This window comes from Stegostoma tigrinum, chromosome 9 (genome assembly GCF_030684315.1).
Source record: "Stegostoma tigrinum isolate sSteTig4 chromosome 9, sSteTig4.hap1, whole genome shotgun sequence".
NCBI lineage: Eukaryota > Metazoa > Chordata > Chondrichthyes > Orectolobiformes > Stegostomatidae > Stegostoma > Stegostoma tigrinum.
In genome coordinates, this window is record NC_081362.1 from 81,010,890 (window position 1) to 81,032,462 (window position 21,573).

At 43.2% G+C, this 21,573-nt stretch overlaps 1 protein-coding gene across 4 annotated transcripts in view; it reads left to right on the plus strand.

Moving 5' to 3' along the window:
- The first annotated feature begins 16,634 nt into the window (after nucleotides 1–16,634).
- Nucleotides 16,635–21,573, plus strand: part of ltbp1 (latent transforming growth factor beta binding protein 1) — a 432,638-nt gene continuing 427,699 nt past the window's right edge. For 2 of the 4 annotated variants that reach the window (XM_059648688.1, XM_059648689.1), the window contains exons 1-2: nucleotides 16,639–17,446; nucleotides 18,897–18,967. In XM_059648688.1, coding sequence (XP_059504671.1) covers nucleotides 17,052–17,446; nucleotides 18,897–18,967 — 466 coding nt within the window. In that variant the 5' untranslated portion in view covers nucleotides 16,639–17,051. Of the gene's footprint in view, nucleotides 17,447–18,896; nucleotides 18,968–21,573 lie in introns of all 4 variants that reach the window. The other 2 variants (XM_059648686.1, XM_059648685.1) reach the window with 2 other exon arrangements.

The window sequence follows — 21,573 nt, forward strand, 5'->3', positions numbered from 1 at the left end:
ATGGGGAGAAATGTGGCAAGGCTGAACAGTTCTGAAAATAAAGTTGAAGACGCATTGATATAATGGTTAAAAATTCTGTCTTTGATAGCACGGGGAGTGGAGGACGTACTTGCTGGGAAGGTACAAATGATTTAATGAAAGTTAGGTGACACAATTTATAAAGTGTTGAGACCTAGGTGAATTTTGCCTTCAAAAGAGAATACCAGGATTTTAAATGTTCATCCTGATGAATGACGAAATTATGGCACAGTGGCTCAGTGGTTAGCACTGCAGCCTCACAGCGCCAGGGATCCAGGTTCGATTCCAGCCTCGGGTGACTGTATGTGTGGAGTTTGCACATTCTCCCCGTGTCTGGGTGGGTTTCCTCCGGATGCTCTGGTTTCCTCCCACAGTCCAAAGATGTGCAGGCTAGGTGGATTGGCCATACTAAATTGCCAGTAGTGTTCAGGGGTGTGTGGGTTATAGGGAGATGGTTCTGGGTGGGATGCTTCAAGTGGTGATGTGGGCTTGTTGGGCCGAAGGGCCTGTTTCCACACTGGAGGGAATCTATTCTAATCTACTATGTATTTGAAACTGGGCAAGGGGAAGAGGTTTCCTTGATAGTGCTAACACAATCAATTGAAATAGTGTGAAACCTGATTCAACTGTATTACGCTGTATTAGATATTGCAAACAAAAAGGGGAACTGAGGGGAGAGTCATGTTACAGTTTAACTCACAGCATTGTCGACCAATTTTTCACACTGCAGTTAAATAGATAGGGTTGTTTTTCACTGTTATTTCTCTCTCGAGCAGCCTATAGAAACAAGGACACTTGCCAAGGTCTTTTAACATGGGGAGGCTGTAGCAGTGCAGCTGCAGAAGTGTGGAATCTGACTGACCATGAAACTCTCATAGAACATAGAACATAGAACACTACAGCACAGTACAGGCTCTTCGGCCCTCGATGTTGCACCGACCTATGAAACCAAACTGAAGCCCATCTAACCTACACTGTTCCATTATTATCCATATGTTTATCCAATGACCATTTAAATGCCCTCAAACTTGGCAAGTCTACTACTGTTGCAGGCAAAGCGTTCCATTCCCTTACTACTCTCTGAGTAAAGAACCTAGCTCTGACATCTGTCCTATATCTAGATCCCTCAATTTAAAGCTATGTCCCCTCATGCTAGCCATCTCCATCTGAGGAAAAAGGCTCTCACTGTCCACCTATCGAATCCTCTGATTGTCTTGTATGTCTCTGTTAGGTCACCTCTCAACCTTCTTCTCTCTAATGAAAACAGCCTCAAGTCCCTCAGCCTTTCCTCATAAGACCTTCCCTCCATACCAGGCAACATCCTGGTAAATCTCCTCTGCACCCTTTCCAATGCTTTCACATCCTTCCTATAATGTAGCAACCGGAACTGTACACAGTACTCCAAGTGTGGCCGCACCAGAGTTTTGTAACCTGCAACATGACTCATGGCTCCGAAACTCAATCCCTCTACCAATAAAACCTAACACACTGTACGCCTTCTCTACAACCCTGTCAACCTGGGTGGCAACTTTCAGGGATTTATGTACATGGACACTGAGGCCTCCATGCTCATCCACACGACCAAGAACCTTACCGTTAGCCCAGTACTCTGTATTCCTGTTACTCCTTCCAAAGTAAATTACCTCACACTTTTCTGCATTAAACTCCATTTTCCACCTCTCAGCCCATCTCTGCAGCATGCCTATGTCCCTCTGTAACCTGCAACATTCTTCCACACTATCCACAACTCCACCGACTTTAGTGTCGTCTGCAAATTTACTAAACCATCCTTCTACACCCTCATCCAGGTCATTTATAAAAATGACAAACAGCAGTGACCCCAAAACAGATCCTTACGGCACTCCACTAGTAACTGAATTCTACGATGAACATTTCCCATCGACCACCATCTTCTGCCTTCATCCAACTCGCCAATTTTTGATCCAAACCGCTAAATCACCCTCAATCCCATGACTCTGTATGTTATGCAATAGCCTACCGTGGGGAATCTTATCAAATGCTTTACTGAAACTCATATACACCTCACCAACCGCTTTACCCTCATCCACCTGTTTGGTCACCTTCTCAAGGAATTCAGTAAGGTTTGTGAGGCACAACCTACCCTTCACAAAACTGTGCTAACTATCCCTAATCAAATTATTCCTTTCCAGATGATTATAAATCCTATCTCTTATAATCCTTTCCAACACTTTACCCACAACCGAAGTAAGGCTCACTGTTCTGTAATTACCAGGATTGTCCCTCCTCCCTTTCTTGAACAGGGGGACAACATTTGCTATCCTCCAGTCTTCTGACACTATTCCTGAAGATAATGATGACATAAGGATCAAAGCCAAGGGCTCTGCAATCTCCTCCCTCTCTTCCCAGAGAATCCTAGGATACATCCCATTTGGCCCAGGGGACTTACCTATTTTCACACTTTCCAGAATTGCTAACACCTCCTCCTTGTGAACCTCAATCTCGTCTCATCTAATATTCTCCTCGACAACATTGTCTTTTTCCTGTGTGAATACTGACAAAAAATATTTGTTTAGCGCTTCTCGTATGTCTTTGGACTCCACGCACAACTTTCCACTATGGTCCTTGATTGGCCCTAATCTTACTCATTCTTTTGTTCCTGACATACCTATAGAAATATAGATATACCTATGTAGGGTTTTCCTTGATCCTACCTGCCAAAGACTTCTCATGTCCCCTCCTAGCTCTTCTTAGCTCTCTCTTTAGGTCCTTCCTGGCTAACTTGTAATTCTCAAGCACCCTAACTGAGCCTTCACGCCTCATCTTTATATAAGCCTCCCTCTTCCTCTTGACAAGAGTTTCAACTTCTTTAGTAAGCCATGGTTTTCTCGCTTGACCACATCCTCTCTGCCTGAAAGGTACATGCTTATCAAGGACACGCAGTAGCTGTTCCTTGAACTAGCTCCACATTTCAATTGTGCCCAGCTCCTATAGTTTCCTACCCCATCCTATGCATCCTAAATCTTGCCTAATTACCTCATAATTGTCTTTCCCCCAGCTATAACTCTTGCCCTGTGGTATATACCTATCCCTTTCCATTGCTAAAGTAAACGTAACCGAATTGTGGTCACTATCACCGCAGTGCACACCTACCTCCAAATCTAACACCTAGCCTGGCTCATTACCCAGAACCAAATCCAAAGTGTCCACGCCTCTTGTTGGCCTTTCTACATATTATGTCAGGAAACCCTCCTGCACACATTGGAAAAAAACTGACCCATCTAATGCACTTGACCTATCGCGTTTCCAGTTAATATTTGGAAAGTTAAAGTCCCCCATAACAACTACCCTGTTACCTTAGCTCCTATCCAGAATCATCTTGGCAATCCTTTCCTCTACATCCTGGAACTTCTCAGAGACCTATAAAAAACTCCTAACAGGGTGACCTCTCCTTTCCTGTTTCTAACCTCAGCCCATACTACCTCAGTAGAGGAGTCCTCATCAAACATCCTTTCTGCCACCGTAATCCTGTCCTTGACTAACAATGCCACACCTCTCCCTCTTTTACCACCTTCCCTGATCTTACTGAAACATCTAAACCCTGGAACCTGCAACAACCATTCCTGTCCTTGCTCTATCCATGTCTCCGAGATGGCCACAACATCAAAGTCCCAGGTACCAACCCAGGCTGCAAGTTCACCCACCTTATTCTGGGTGCTCCTGGCGTTGAAGTGGACACCCTTCAAACCACCTTCCTGCCTGCTGGTACACTCCTGCTCTTATTGCCTCTTATGAGCACCTGGTAGGAATTTACAGGTTGACAATTGAAAGTCCTGATCGACACCATAAATCCAACTTCAATGCCCATCATGTCCTGCGTTGGGGCCCAAATCAAGCATTATTCACTGCTCCACATCCTGTGTGTAAGGCTAAACAGATTGGGACTCCAGCCACTGGAGTTTAGAAGTATGAGAGGTGATCTCATTGAACCAGTTTAGATCCTTAAGGTATTTGAGAGGGTAAATGCAGAGAGGATGTTCCCTCTCATGAGAGTCTCGGACCAGAGGGCACAGTCTCAGAATAAAGTGGCATTAATTTAGGATTGAAATGATGAGGGATTTGATGTCTCAGAGGGTGTGTGTCTTTGGAACTCCTTGCCACAGAGAACTGTGGGGGTCGAATCCTTGTGTGTATTTAAAGCTGAGGTAGGTAGATTCTTGATCAATAGGGGAATCAAGGGAATGGGGAAAGGGCAGCGAAGTGGACGTGAGGAATATTGGATCAGCCATGATCCTATTGAATGATGGAGCAGGATTGAGGGGCTGAATAGTCTACTTCTGTTCCTCTTTCTTAGGATCTTATGGTCGCATGGTTATTTCCAGAATAAAAACCACAATGAATCCAAAATGAATGCATGTATGATTCTTTCAGCACAACCTTGACAAACTTTAGTTAATTTTACACGATAAGCATCACCTACTTTTGATTAGATGGGGTGAACAATTCATTGCTTCAACTCAAATGAGCCACCTTAGTACTTCTAATTTTGTTTGATAGTTTAAATATTACATTATGGGACACTGGTGGGGTGGGGTGGGGAGAGGTGGTGTGCGTGGTGCGAATGCTCCCCTGGTGCAATCAACCTGTGAAGACCAACAAAGATTACTTAGAATGCCTCTATTGTCCCAGTTAACTGCAGTATGCATAGCTACTTGTCCTATTTAACCATTTAGCATTCTTAGGTATTGTCTTAAAGAGTAGTTAACCACAATGTGGGTGGTCTGGAACCTGCAAAGATAATTCACATGTCTGCCTGTGACCTCATAAAACATCAATTAGTTTGAACATCATAATTAAAATTTTTGGTAAATAGAATGATAGCAGTGAGATGTTATAAATATCTCCCATCAGCGAGGCTCATGAGATCTTTGTTCCTTAACATCCAATCCACCTTACTCCAACAGAATCTTTTCAGTTTTCTGCTAACTTTCATTGCCAAGAATAGGATCTGGAATTAACTGCCTGAGAGTGTGGTAGGGGCAGATTCTGTTGCACCTTTCTAAAGGGAATTGGATAAACACCTGAAAAGAAAATATTGTAACTCTGGGGGAGCAAAAGAAGTTAAATGGGATTGGCCTAAGTTTTCAGACGGCCAGCAAAACATTGAATGGCTTCCTGTACTATTACCATTCTGTGTGGTAAGTCTGACCAAGAACATGGAGGACTAGAGGCAAATCACGACTTGTGGCACATGATTGTCAGAACAAATTACATGGGGTACATTTGGAACCATCTTCGCAGTGGCTCACTGCATACATTGTATGAATAGGACAGGAATACTTGTATTTGATCTTAAGCATGTGTTGATTTAGTGGAGTTCAAACCATCGTTGAGGTCAATCTGGCCTCAAATTTCCTGGGTTTGAGAGACAAAATTAGCCATGGTTCACACTTCAGTAATCAGTGACTTCAGCTGGAGTTGAATACAAGCTTGATTCTGATGATTCCAATACTGAGCTCAAGAATAATCATTTCATAGAACAATGCGGGTACATGTGTGAATCATTTTTCTTCTGTAATTTTGATTGTAGCCTGAAATTGAAAAAAGGACTGTTTTAAAAACCAAGATTTTATGTGACCATACTGTGGCTTTAAGAGATTTTTTTGTCCTTTTTGTTTTGAAGTGATGTTTCAAGGCATAGGCGCAGAGCTGTCCCCTCCAAGCCAATACAGTAAATAGTTTGGGAGGTCTTAGGGTTTTTTGTTAAAAGTTAGAACAATAGAAGCAGCCTGAATGGGTAGAGTCAGGCTCCCATAGAACTAGAGTTTGAGTCTAGCTTTCAGCAGTTGCTGAAGTTTTGAAACTAGTATGGAAGCTGCTACATCTCTCTGTTACAGCTAAAAGCTTGGGTTCTCTTTCTCCTGTCCAAATTGCATGTGAGATAATCTGTTTTATTGACTTTGCCTTTGCCAAGGGTGTGTTTATGGGATGTTACTATATTTGAACAATTGCAGTTTAGTAGTTAAATAATTGTTCTGTAAAGTGTTCTAGTATATTAAATGTCATATCAATTATTCTTTTGTTTGTATTTTAATTGAGGATAATAATAAACTATGTTTTGTTTAAAGACAAATAGTGTGGCTAATTGAATTACATCTGGAGCACATCACCTTACAAATGCCCTTTAATAAGATAAAAATTAGGGATTTTTCTCCTTGATATATTTGCATGGGCTTTATTCTGGTCTGTAACATTGTGGAAAGGATTCCTATTTTTAAAAAATGTAGATTAAACCCATTGTAAATACAGTTTTCAGTGCTGTTTGTTTAGTGGGGTAAGTTGCCATATGACATGCTGAAGGAACAGGGTGTGTGCTGAGGAAGATTCAGCTGGCAACAAGTGGCTGATCGATCTGGGAAATCATGTCAATAAAAAAAACTTCTGCTTGTCAACAACTATGTGATTGGTAGCTGAACAGCCTGTGGAAGGGAATGCTTGATCCGAAGCCATTCAAACTTCCCAAAAGTGAATGAGTTATGACTTTTTCTTTGTTATTCATTCACAGGACAGGGATGTCACTGGTCAGGCCAGTATTTATTGCCAACCTCGAACTGCCTGGAGAGCAGTTAAGAGTCAACCACATAATTGTGGGTCTGGAATCATATGTAGGCAAGACTGGCAGATTCTCCCCCATTAGTGAACCAGATGGATTCTTCCCCCTGACAGTTGGCAACTGTTGCATGGTCATCATTAGACACATAATCCAGGCATTTATTGAATTCAAATTCCACCACCTGCCATGGCAGGGCTTGAACCTGGATCCCCAGGATGTTACCTGGTTCTCTGGATAAATAGTCTAGTGATAATACCACTAGGTCATCAAATCCCCATATTTCCCTTCATCAGTTGCTATGGGTGTGGATTTTAACTAACAAGTCAAAGACTTTAAAAATGTGAACCAATTACCCTGCACCTCCTTAAGTGAAGGAAAGTACCTGAAGATGGAAGATCAAGGAACAGCCAGCTGGACAAGTCTAAATGGCCATGTCCATGAACTCAATGATCAGGGACCATTGAACTCTGTTCCCAGCCTTTCCTTCTGCCCATTAACACTCAGGTGTTTCACTTGTCTGCCTGTAGCTGTCTGCATACGTGTATGGGGGAGTTTTATATGTGGGTAAGAATTTTAACCAGTAGTGTCAAATGTTGATAGTTCATAACTGTTTACCTATTGCTAACATCAGCGTTTTTGTTATGAAGAATAATTCCTGTTAAATACAGGATCGTGCTTTCTCTCAACTTGGGTCTAAAAGGCAGGTAGATTGGAGAATTTTGCTTTTATAAAATCTTTAACTTCTGTGACAACTCCAGGAATAGTGGGGTTTGATTTCCAGGGTGCTGTCCCAGTGATGGTGTCTACAGTTAACATATGGCAAGAAATCACAGCCCCCAGGGGAAGGGGAAGGGAAGACATTTTGTTGATGAACTCGATGAGAAAAGGTCTCAAAAAAGCCGTTTACAACCTTTAGACAGACACCTTCGTCTCATCTAGGTTGTAATTAAACAGTATTCCAGAGGAAAAAGAATGGTGTCACAACGATAAAATATATACTGCCTATTTTTAAAAATGTACTCAGCTGATTTAAAAGCCTCAAACACTGGGCTGGAGGAGAACATGGTTACAAATGTGCTGGATCACATTAAAATAGCTCTCAAAGTCACAAAGTCGAAGCCAAACTCATGAGAGTATACAAAGGAATATCTAATGACTGGGATTCACTAGCCCACCTGGATAAAGACTATCTATAGGAGTAATTGCCAGGTCATTAAAAAAAGAAGCTTTTCAATTCTCCAAGACTGTTCAGAGTTGGTGTCACACACATCTAGAGCAGGCTGGACTTGAGCACAGGCCTCACCAGGTCAGGTGTAGGAACAGTACCAACACACTACAAGAGGTCATAAATGGAGTTTCCCCCAGCAGCCAGATTTTTCCCCACATTGAAGTTACCTCCTGTGAAGCAGAAATAAAGTTACCACAGGGCTGCTTTTTCATGAGAAAGACAGATGACTAGTGGTGGTTTAACCTAAGGGTATTGACACCTCAAGTGATGGAGAAGCTAAGAAGCATGGCCATTCAACATAACCTCAGCTGGCACAGGAATTGAACCCACACTGTTAGTATCCACGCTGTACTGCAGCCCACTGTCCAGCCAGTAGAGCTGACGAATCCCCCATCCAGCAAGCAGCCACGATTTAGGCAGTTCATTATCACTTCAGAAAAAGAGACACCCAGAAACATGGAACAACATCTTAGAACTTGCAGGAACGTCAAGAATAAAGACCCTCCCTGTCTTTAGAATTGGTGGAGCGTCTTCATTAAAAAAATGATCAGCCCTTAGAGAAAACTGACTGCAAAACGGATTCTTTTAGAAATGGTGACATCTAATGTACAGTTAACGCCAGAAGATACACCAGTTCAACATATAAGCCCTTCATCAAAGAACTGTAAATTTTCTTCTCAATTCCACTATCTTTTACTTGGTACATCATTGTGTTTGCTTGCATATAGTGCAGCATGTGTGTATATGTAGCAGAACTTGGGACAGGTCTTCACATTTTAAATAAATTTTATACTTCACTTGAGTGAGTTTCAATAAACAAAATCCTTCCTCCTAATTAATTCTGGAGCTTTCTCAGGGAAATTCTTCATATCTTCCACCATCTAACATGCCAATCATCTGTTGCCTTATTACTGCAATTTGGCAATTCATGACAGAATCTGGCCAACTTTTAGTATCATTGAATAAGAAATCTGCTACCTTCTATAGTAGAGCTTGCATTCCTCACCATTGAAGATGCATTTTGGATGGCAACACTTCATTGATTGATTATTTCATGATGTAAAGGGGTGAAAGAATGTTTGATTTGTGATAAGTTATTAAGCCCCACAAGAATATCTTTTGAAGATAACAAGGTGTAGAGCTGGATGAACACAACAGGCGAAGCAGCATCATAGGAGCAGGAAAGCTGACATTTCAGGCCTCTATGAAAGAATATCACTGAAAGAATATCTTTTTTCAAAGTTAACCTTTTTGTCTTCTGTAGTTGGAGGGGATGGCTTTGGTGGGGTTGATTTCTATGTTATATTTCTTAATCTTAGCAATGTTATGTTTCTCTCAGACTGCTGAATAGGGAAGAAGATAAAACTTGACATCTGGTTGTTGAGTTATTCTCACCTTTCTGTCTAAAGTCACAATTGATTTTTCTTTTTCTACATTTTTCATAGTCACTGCTCCACTGAAATTTCTTGACTTTTTCTAAACTCCAAATACACCAAATCCTAAATACTCTTCCTTATCTATCTCTGGCTATATTAATTTCAAGACCTATACAACCTTCAACTTGTTTTTCTAGCTCATTGTTTTCCCGGACTTCAAAGCCATGAGAGTTTTATCTTCCCATCTTTTCTGCCCACAGTAATCTTCAAATGTTTCAAGCCACAAGCTTTACATTGTACTATACTAGCCCTGGATCAGTAGTGATGCCCCTCAGGCATTGTAGCTGCCCATACTCACATTTAGCAAGATCGAGAGAACATTCAGGCTTAGGCTGGTTAGGTGGAAAATAACATTTGTGGTACATAAGTGCCAGGCAATGATAATCTTCGCAACAGAGAATCTTCCTTCAATGTTTTTGGCATTGTCTGACTAATGCAGAATATTTACTGCAACTTTAAGGTAAGTCAAATGATAACGTTATTGGAGCATTTCTTACTGTGACCTTCATTTTTCCACAAGGATCTGCAAGGCACAGCAAAATCATCTGACATTGCATCATTTCCTGGGCTGATGTACGTATTTCCTTCTAGATGGCTGGTTTGCAATGCAGAGTGTTGCCAACAGTGTGGCAAACTGGCATAGACGCGGGAACAGAGTGAACACGATATAACAGAGGAAAGATATTGGCACTTATGCTGGTGGAATGGAAAAGATCATTAACCTTCTTCTTACATTGCTCTGCATTCTTCCAGATGGCTGGGCCTGTTTTAACCTGGAAAACAAGAAGTTAACCAAATTCCCTCATGATTTCTTGCTCTGAGTCTGATCATTTTTTGCACAAGTGCAACATAATGTGACGGATAAGCTAGTGGGACTTATAATGATCAGGAAAATAGTTATATTTTCACTGCAATTTAATGTAGCAACAGATATGACTCTCAGAGACCAACTAAGTGAAACTTCAATGTTGATGGCACTATACTTTCATCAAATCTGCACAGTGTCATCATGGAGGGGCCACCGTGGCTGTAGAATTTGTCAACTGACAATTATGGCCTGATTTTAGCAGGAGGGAAACTATGTAGCTGATACATTTTGACAGGAATATAGGAGCTGGATGTTACTTAAATGAAGAAAGGTATGGAAAGGTATGGAACAAAGGGATTTGTCAGTCCTTATGCATGAATGACAAAAAGCTAGCAGATAGTTTTTGATAAGGCGCTACACAATAGGCTACCTAATAATATAACAGCCCATGGCATAGGACATAGCACATTCACGTCGCTGGAGGACTGATGAACCAATAGAAGCCAGAGAGTTAGGATAAGGGTGTCATTTTCAGGATGGAAGCCTATAACTACTGGTGTGGCACAGGAATCAGTGCTGGGGCCACAACTATTTACAATATATATAAATGACTTTGATAAGGAAAGCATATGTACTGTAGCCAAGTTTATGGATACCACAAAGAGGGACATAGGCAGGTTAAGCAAGTGGACAAAACCTTGTCAGATGGAATATAATGTTGAAAGGTATGAGGCAATGCACATGGGCAGGAGGAATTTTGAGTCCCTTACCTAATGAAAGATATACTGGCATTGAAAGCAGTTGAGAGAAGGGGTTAAAATAGTATCAGAGATAATGGGAACTGCAGATGCTGGAGATTCCAAGATAATAAAATGTGAGGCTGGATGAACACAGCAGGCCAAGCAGCATCTCAGGAGCACAAAAGCTGACGTTTCGGGCCTAGACCCTTCATCAGAGAGGGGGATGGGGGGAGGGAACTGGAATAAATAGGGAGAGAGGGGGAGGCGGACCGAAGATGGAGAGTGAAGAAGATAGGTGGAGAGGGTGTAGGTGGGGAGGTAGGGAGGGGATAGGTCAGTCCAGGGAAGACGGACAGGTCAAGGAGGTGGGATGAGGTTAGTAGGTAGCTGGGGGTGCGGCTTGGGGTGGGAGGAAGGGATGGGTGAGAGGAAGAACCGGTTAGGGAGGCAGAGACAGGTTGGACTGGTTTTGGGATGCAGTGGGTGGGGGGGAAGAGCTGGGCTGGTTGTGTGATGACATGTCCATGATGGGCCTCCTGCACTGCCACAATGATGCCACCCGAAGGTTGCAGGAACAGCAACTCATATTCCGCCTGGGAACCCTGCAGCCATATGGTATCAATGTGGACTTCACCAGTTTCAAAATCTCCCCTTCCCCTACTGCATCCCTAAACCAGCCCAGTTCATCCCCTCCCCCCACTGCACCACACAACCAGCCCAGCTCTTCCCCCCCACCCACTGCATCCCAAAACCAGTCCAACCTGTCTCTGCCTCCCTAACCGGTTCTTCCTCTCACCCATCCCTTCCTCCCACCCCAAGCCGCACCCCCAGCTACCTACTAACCTCATCCCACCTCCTTGACCTGTCCGTCTTCCCTGGACTGACCTATCCCCTCCCTACCTCCCCACCTACACCCTCTCCACCTATCTTCTTCACTCTCCATCTTCGGTCCGCCTCCCCCTCTCTCCCTATTTATTCCAGTTCCCTCCCCCCATCCCCCTCTCTGATGAAGGGTCTAGGCCCGAAACGTCAGCTTTTGTGCTCCTGAGATGCTGCTTGGCCTGCTGTGTTCATCCAGCCTCACATTTTATTATCTTTAGTTGAGAGAAGGTTTACTTAGCTGATACCAGGTATTTAGGCACAGTTTCATGAGAAGTTTGGGTCTGCAGTCCTTGGAATTTGGAAGAATGAGCAGCAATCTTATTGAGCCTGCAAGGAACTTGACTGGTTAGAAGCAGAAAGGTTGTTTCCCCTTGTGGTAGAGTCTATGCCGGAGGGCATGAACTCAGAATAAGAGGTTGTACATTTAAGAGAGAGACGAGGACGAATTTCTTCTCTCAGTGAATAGTAAATCTGTGAAGTTCTTTGCTGCAGAAATGGTCAAGACTGGGTCAATACGTATATTCAAGGCTCAGATAGACAGATTTTTAATCAGGAAGAAAATCAAAGTTAGCGGAGAAAAGGGAAGAAACTGGACTTGAAGATTAGGGTGGCCCAGTGACTCAATGTCTAGCACTGCCACCTCACAAGCTAGGGCCCCAGGTTCAATTCCACTCACAGGTGACCATCTGTGTAGAGTTCACATATTCTCCCCCCGTCTGTGTGGGTCTCCTGCCACAAGCCAAAGATGTGTGGCCAAGATGGATTAAACATGGGAAATGCAGGGTTACAGGGATGGGGTGGATCTGGGTCGGACGATCTTCAGAGTGTTGGAGTGGGTTTGGTGGGCCAAATGGCCTGCTTTCACACTGTAGGGATTCTATTTTATGATTATCAGATCGGCTGTTTTCTCATTGAATGATGGCGCAGGCCCAATGGGCTCAATAGCCTAGTCTGACATTGTATTGTCTTAGATTGCTCCAGTTATCTTTGTACAGATCTCTTCTCCTGTTCATTTCCACAAAGGCAGGATGTAGCAGGATCAAGATGATCTCAGATCGAATGGGGAACTTCATGTCTTCAGAACATGTTAGGTTGCAGCTAGATTTTATTTCTTTTCAGAAACAGTGAAAGAGCACTTTGTTTTGTCATAGAATTTTAAGACACTCATCTCCGTTTTCAAATTCTTCCATGAGTTGGCTCTGCCCCTATCTCAGCAACCTCCTCCAGTCCCACAATCCTCTGAGGTCTCTGTGCTCCTTCCATTCTGGCACCTGCTTTGTTTACATTGCTCCCCCATTGACAGCCACGGTTTAAGCTCTTGAATTCTCTCCCAAAACCTTTCCTTCTTTTCCTCCTCCCTTTAGACTTTTTTTTATTTTCAAAAACTGTCTCCTTTTTCAAAGTTTCGTTTTTCTGTCTTCATATCTCCTGTGGTTGCCCTTGCCAATTTCCGCTGGATAATGCGACAGTCAAATGCCTTGGCTGGTTCAGCTAAGGTGAAGGCACCATCAAAATGCAGATTGGTGTTGTTGCTGGCATTGAGAATTGCAACATGCCCCCGAGGTGGAGGGAAAACTGCCGTTTTTGTTGAAAGTTTCAGTTGTCCAGGTACAGTTATGTTTTATTGTCTGAGTGCAGTTGTGGAGTATGATTTGGGATTAAAATGGCCACTTCAGACGGCACTGCTGTTTTACAACGTGATATCACTGTTTCCAGAATTAAAAGTGACACCAATCACTGTGTATCCATTTCTGGAAAATCACCATATCTTCCTCCGTCCCTACAGTTACTGACTTATAAAAACCCCGGGATCCTTGTCCCACAGGTTAAAAACACATATGACAGAATCTGGTTATTAAGAGTGTAAAAAATGGGAACAGGAGCAATCTGTCAAGCCTCTCAAGCTTCCTCTATCATTCAATGGGATCATAACTGACTCAATGGACATTTCTCATGTCCACATTCCTGCCCTTTCCCCATAACTGTTGATTCCCCTACTGGTCAAGAATCTATCTATGTCAGACTTAAATAATCACAATGACTCTGCTCCCATAGCTCTCTGTGGCAAGGAGTTCCAAAGACACACAAACATCTGAGAGAAAAAAAATTCCTCCTCATCTCAGTCTTAAATTGGTGCCCCTTTATCTGAGATGATGCCCTGTGGTCCTATACTCTCCCATGAGGGGAAACCTCCCCTCTGTATTAACCCTGTAGAGCCCCTTAGGAATCTGAAGTACTTTAATGAGATCACCTCTCATTCTTCCAAATTTCAATCAGCAGAGTCCCAACCTATTTAGCCTTCGCTTATAAGACAATCTCTTCATACTGGGGATCATCCCAGTGAACCTTCTCTGAACTACCTCCAATGAAACTTAGTAAGTTTTGGTTGTAAGGGGACCATTTAAAAAAAAAACTACCACTGTGGGGTTTGGTTTGCTCACTTAGCTGGATGGCTGGCTTGCAATGAGGATAATACCAACATCTCAGGTTCAATTCCTTGCACAAGCTGAGTCACCATGAAGGGCCTGCCTTCTCAGCCTCACCTAAGACATGGTGACCCTTAAGTTAAATCACCATCAGTCGTCTTTCTCTCTTTGATGAGAGAGCTGCCCTCTGGGACTATGGCTAACTACTCTGAACAGATCTCATAGATTTGTTTGAAGATGGCTTAACTGTTACAATTCCCTCCTTGTATTAAAGCCACTGGCAACACTCCTTACACAGAACTGATTATAATTATGTCCTTCATGAATGACGCTCATTGTCATTAGTTGAGATACTGCCAAATCCAAATTGACTTTTGACATAGGCTCTATTTTTAACTCATTCATGCTCAGAGTTAAACCCCCAACTTGCAGCAGGACTGGATTCAGTTCTAATGGATCTGCAGTTCCCATTATCTCTGATACTATTTGAATCTCCTGGATTCAGTTCTATGTGTTTTTGCCCCTGATGGGAGCGACATTGAAATCTTAAGATCATGTTGCACATGGGCTGCATCAGACATCTCTAATAACCAGAAATAATGTTTATTTTGTAAGTATTTACAGCTGTTCAGGATTTAACGGTGTTGTGTTTGCGAGCGACTGAAATCACCAAGTTGCCAAGAACAAGATGTGATTTGTAAAGCTGCACTCAGCTTCCAGTTTGATATGGGATGTGGATGGAAGTGCAAGGCAAAAGAGAATGCAGTCATGACTAGAACATGTATTGACATAATGTGACTCATCAGAAGACCCTAATTTATAACCACTGCATTTTTCCCCATTATGAAGCTTGGATTAAAATGCATTTTGTTCAATACCAGAAAAAGGCAATTAATAACACATCATTTTAATAATAATTTTAATACAAATTAACCACATTGACAGTTGATGGACAGTAAAGAATATCAGGAAATGCGAGTGGTTGGGGTCACGTGTCATTCAAAGTTTTTGGCTGATTTTGACTATGCTGAGATTGCTGTGATAAAATATCTTCAGCTTCAAAGCTTGATGTGTATGGGGAGCTGAGGATTGCACATCATCCCTTGAGAAATTCCAAATGAGCGTGAGTGTATGCTTGCAAATATGCGTATGTCTAAATTTGTATGCTATATGTCCTGGTGCGTATGGATGTATGAGTGCATATCTATGGGTCTGGATATGCATGTATTTGCATTTGACTATGTGTGTACGTGCAGAACAACATATGCGGACATTTGTATACATATGAATTTATGCGTACATGGATGTGTGTGTGTGTGCCTGTGTGTGTGTGTGAATTGGCTGGATGTCCATGCAAGTGTTTATGTGTTTGTGTGTGTGTATACAGGCAGTCCCTGGGTTGCAAATGAATTGTCTTCCTGAGTTGGATCCCAAGTCAATTTGTGTGCAAGACAGAACACAATGCAGAACAATATAAAGCAGTCATTCATAAGTACAGGAATATTCATGTGTCAGGATTTAAAATTACTCCCTTGCATGGGGTCACATTCTTAAATATTAGCATTCACAAGTTGGACATTCATAAATCAGGGACATATTATCCCCTGTATTTGTATATGTTTATATATATGTCAATGTGCGTGCATTTATTTGTGTATTGGTGCATTTGTATGTGCGTGCATATGCCATTTGTCTGTATATGTCTGTGTTTGTCTACATCTGTGATGTATATGTATATGTGTGTTTGCCCATGAATGCATATTTGTATGTGTCTGTGGGTATTTATATTTGTCTGCATGTGTTTGTCCATATGTTCATGCATCTGTAAGTTTGTTTCTGTGTGTTTGTATGTGCAATCTTATGTGGGTGTCTATGTGCGTGTATGTGCATTTATCACATTGTTTGTGCTTGTGTATTGTTTCTGTCTATGTATGCGTTTGTATATGTGCTTGCATGTGTTTGTCTATACATGTATGCATTTGTAAACCTGTCTATGCGTGTTTGTCTCTCAATTTGTATATGTGTCTGTGTGCTTCTGTGTATTGTGTCTGTTTGTATGTGTATGCGCGTATGTTTGTCTCTGAGCGTCTTTGTACATGTGTTTATACCTTTGCGTATTGTTTGTGTGTGCTTGTCTAAAGTGCGTGTTTATGTGTGTCTATATTGGGTGTATTACACTAATACACTATATTTGTGTATAATGCATATGTCTATGTGTGTATCTGTCTACGTTATTGTGTCTATATCTGCGTCTGTTTGTGTCTCCATGTGCGTGCCTGTGTGTATCTATTGTGTCCCTAAGTGTACGTCCACATGAATCTCTCTGCGTCTCCATGTGTTTATATGTGCGTCTGCGTGTTTATGTGTCTATGTTTCTATATATGTGTGCCTGTGTATCTCCGTGTGCACGACTGTCTGTGCGTCTTTATCCCCAAGTTGTGGAGAAAGGCAGTTCTAACTCCAGATCCTCTTTGAGCCTGACGTCATGTCTGCTTGAGATTGGATGGTAGGACTGTGACTCGAAACTCCCTCCCCTTCCCCCCCCAAAAAAACTTTTTAAAGACTTTCAATCTGTTCAAACTAAGATATTTTACAACCATCGCGATACCATCTAACATCTGCTCCAGAGTGTGTGTGTGAGTGTGTGTGTGAGTGAATGTGTTTCTCTTATTTATTTGTGCTGTTTCCCTTTCAGCTATATTTTTCCTAATTTGTAAAATTATCTGTTGCTGGAGACATCTGGCAATCAGCGATTTTGTTTTGTTCTATATATAAAGATAATATATATTTATATATATAACAAGCCGCCTTTAGAAATCCACCGAGAGAAGGGGGCCAGTTTACTCTTAAAAGGCACTGCAGAGGAAATACGATTTGACTGGAGCGGAGTCCTTTTTCTTAAGGAACAAGCTTTTATCAACATGGAGTGGGTGAGGTACAGCGTTTTGCTGTGGCTGCTCTCGGTCTTTCAGCCGCACCAAGTCTGTCCTGAGAAGAGGACTCTCAGGAGGATCACTTACGTGCTTCACTCGGGCAAGCGTCACCCGGCGAGCGGCCGGGCTGGGGTGTCTGCTCTCAGCACCAGGCACGCCGCTTCCTCCTCTAACACAGCCAGGGCTCAGGGCTCGGCTCCAGTACTGGAGGTGAAAACCACTTACAGGAGGAGCTCGCCTCAGGTCAGGACCCGGCGGATGGGCAAGGCGAGCCCGCAAGTCCAGCAGCACCAGCAGCAGATCGCTCAGTTCCATCCACACCAGTACTACCAGCAGCAGTCCATTAGACACCCTGTGCACTACCAAAAACAACAGCTTAACGGGTAAGGAGATCTCCCTTGAACTTTGCGCCAGATCATCGCTGGCTGTATCCCTCCCCCATGACCTTCTAGCCCATTTCTGGATATCACTTAAAGTCTCAACCACATAACATCAACCAAAACAAAATTCTATTTGACACCTCCCAATATTTCAGTTTATTCCCCTTCAAGATAAATAGGATGAGTTTATACCCTTTATATTATCAAGCACTTCCAATATCATTTTATTTTGTTTATCTGTACAGTATAACTAATGATTGTCTTTATTATTTACAATATGCTAGGGAGCAAGAAGGTAGCTGCCATGAAATTTTAAATCAGAAACAAAATTCACTTAAGGACAGTGATGTGCTGGAATGCAGGGAAGATCCTTGACAGCAGTGAAGTTGCAAAAACTCCTGAATTACTTTCTTCCTGTTTTAAAAAAAAGCGATTCCAGCTTGAATCCATGCCCGCAGCTCTCTGCACACAGCAGGGGACTTAGGTGACTATGGTGCTGTTTGCCATGCATAGGAGACGTTTTCTCATGGGTACCAAACCATCGCTAATGTTTGCGCACAAACCCTGAGAACACAATCTCTTTGAAAAAGAGAGAGGAGGCACCTTCATTCCGAGAAGGGGCCCATTGTTATTCTGGGCAATATTTCCTTTGTGGCTGGGTAAAAGCTTTTGACAGGTTGTAATTTACTGCTAAGAATCTAGACCCCAGGAATTTATTTTATTCCGTCACAGGATGTCAGCTGTGTCAGCAGTCACTGGCCATCCTTGACTGCCCTTCAAGAAGGCGGTGGTGATCTGCCTTGTTGAACTGCCGTAGTTCTTGTGATGTAGGTGCACCTACTAGCGCTGCCAGTGAGTCAGACTTCCAAGATTCGATACAGGTTTTGACACAGTGAAGAATATAATTCCTTGTCAGACTGATCTGTGGCTTGAGGGGGAATTTGCGGGTGTTCCCATGTTCTGCTGTCCTTGTCCTTCGAGGGAGGGGGAGGCTACGAGTTTGGACGGTGCTGTCAAAGGAGGCTTGGCAAGTTGTTTATGAGAGAGAAATCTTGAGCTTGGGCTGAAGTTATTGTTTGCCAAGCTTGGGTCAACTCTCGCTCCAACTGATCAACTGTAACGAAGCAGAGTCAGCGCTGAACTCCTGTTTCACTGGTGATAAATGGCTTCCCCCACTCCCTTAAAACACAGAAAGTTTCCTGTCAATATTTTAATAGATTCTTAGCAAACTTTGGAACAAATGCTCATGAGTGTGTTTATTTTAAAACTGGAAACTGTTTTTCATTTTCTTCTTTTGCTAACTTCGACAGTTGAGTGCAGGTATTGAACAGATGAGCCGACAGTTGTTTTCCTTTCCAGGATAGCTTGATGGATAGTTTACTGTCGGATAAATATTTTATCAGTCTACATCTTCCTCTTTTCTCCAGTAAATGTGTCATTTTATGATTTGCAGAGTTAATGTTTGTGGCGGTCAGTGCTGTCATGGATGGGCCCAAGCTCCTGGCTCTCAAAGATGCACCAAGCGTAAGTGATCTGTATTGCATGACAAAACATCCTTCTTGGGCTGGCAAGCTGAGCATTGTTCAGAGATCTTAAATCTGGAGAATCACCAGGCGATAGTGATGCTGGCACCAAATCACCCCATGAGCTGTCGTGACAAGCCATGACCCCATGTCACCATGCTGTTGGATTCCACCAGTCAATTATTCCCTCGTCATTCCCTCCCCTGCCTCAGCTGTTGGAACCCCAAAACATTGCTGAAAATTTCATTGCTTTCGGTAGACCTTACCATTCCAACACACTGCTGGCCAGCTGCCCATTGTTCCTCCTTCCAATATTTAACCTCATCCCACAGGATGTGAACTTCACTGCCTGGGTTAGTATTTATTGCATGCCCCTAATAGCCCTTTCCGAAGATTGTGGTGAGATGCCCTCTTGAACTGCTGCAGTCCTTGAGAAATAGGGACGTTCACAGCAGTGGTAGGGAAGGAATTCCAGGATTTTGACCCATCAACAGTTAAGGAATGGCAGTGTAGTCCCAGTCAGGAAGGTGCGTGGCTTGGAGGGGTGCTTGCGGAAGTGCTATCCCCTTAAACCTGCAGCTGTGGTCATTCTAGCTGGTAGAGGTTGTGAGTTTGGAAGGTGCTGTTCAAAGGGACTTTGAGAGTTGCTGCAGTGCATCTTGTTGGTGAAATGCACACTATTGCTACGGTGTATCAGTGCTGGAAGGAATGAATGCTAAAGATAATGGATGGGTTGGCAAACAAGCAGGCAGCTTTGTCTCTTCTTGAGCATTGCTTGTCCAGGTAAGTGGAGATATATCAAAACACTGTTGACTTGTCTCTTGTAGATGGTAGCCATGCATTAGGGAGCGAAGCTGAAGCTTTGAATTAATCTCAGAGTTCCTAGCTTCTACTTTGTGGCCACAGTATAGCTATAACCAATATCTACTGACGTCTTAACTTATATCAAATTCCATTCACCCATCATCTTTGTGTTTGCTAACTCACTTTGACTTCAACATTGATTTGAAATCCTCATTCAAGACTTCAAATATCTCAATGGCCTTACCCCTCCTTATCTGTGTAACCCTCTGACATACCTAGGCTTCTCTAATTCTGGCCACTTGAGCGCTCCCAACTTTCATTGATGCTGGTGCAGAAGGTGCCTGGGGCTTACATTCTGGAATTCCCTTTCTAAACCTCTTTACCTCCCCACCTCACCTTCCTCCTTTAAAACCCCCCTCCTTGACTGAGTCTTTGCTCTTGTGACAGGATATCATCTACATTAAACGTTGTTTGGCAAAATTGTGATGAAATGGCTTTGGAGGTTTACAATCCTAAATTGTTATGTAAATGAAATTTGCTGTAATGGCAACATACCTGGACTCCCTAGGTGGTACGATTGAGGTGATGGGGAGCTTACTATTGGGGCAAAGCCATCATATCTGAATGGTGGAGGAGGGTTGCAGGGTGTGGTCACGGGAGGGTGGTCAGCAGCAGGGCAGGGAATGAAGCTCACAGCAGGACCCCCCATCATCCCAATGCCAGGTCCTTCGCTCCAGAACTGAGTCCCTTTCAACAACAGACCCTCCTCCAGGGAGCCTCATGCTCCCCACAAAGGGTTTCTGGCTTGGCAAAGCTCCTGTCCACTCCCGGACTAACTCTAGCAGCAGTGTGAAAAGATCCTTAAAGGGGGCATTAATTGCCCCCCTTAATGGTGTCTCTTGGTGGCAGGGTGGGAAGGCTGTCCAGAGGACTTCCTATCATGTACCTTAGCAGTGTGCAAATGGGAATGTGACAAAGTTGTCACCTGATTAAGTGCCCCACCCTGGCCAACATACTGACACAGAAGGGGGCATTAACATGCCCTGTGTTGCCATCTGAACAAAAGTAACAGGCTCAGGCTCCAAAGTGCCCCTCCTTACATTCTTCTGCCACACTTGGCCCCTGTATCAGTGTTGCTGTAGGCGCTGCCAGTTGCTTTGTGAAATGGCCAAAGGGAGTGACTTTTGGGTTCCAGGAGGAGAAGGGAGGATCACGTTCGCTCAGCACGATGCTGGCTGATCAAAAATGATGGGAACCTGCGTGTGAAATTAATTTACCACGCAAATGCAACACTGTAACACTAATATTGAAAACTGAAACCCAGTGGGCTGGAGAGGGGAAGCTGGGACCTTACCTCCGTCTGTGAATCATGTGTTTCTTGGAAAAGAGGCCTGCTTCCAGGTGGGGAGCAGTTGAAACTGCAGCTGCAGTGAGCTGTCTCCTTCCCACACGTGAAATAGCAGGCACTGCACCTCCCGTTTATCAATGGAATGACAAGTGAACAAAAAGCATTGAGATGGGCAGCTGCATGCGATCTGTGAGCTTGTCAATGACACCCCCTCCCTACCCCTAACCCCGTCATATCCCGAGCTCAAGAGTGCAGCAGTGAAAGTTTTCTGAATCTTTAAACTGGTGTGATGGAAATCACATTCACACATCCATTCTTCTTTTCTGTAATCCTGAGGAGATCACTGGGTGCTGCTTTCATTCTAATGTTTCTTTTCCATTGAACGCCCGCATTTGTCATGTTAGTCATTACCAACCATCCAGTTGCTCAGTGGGGACATTCACACTGCCTGACTT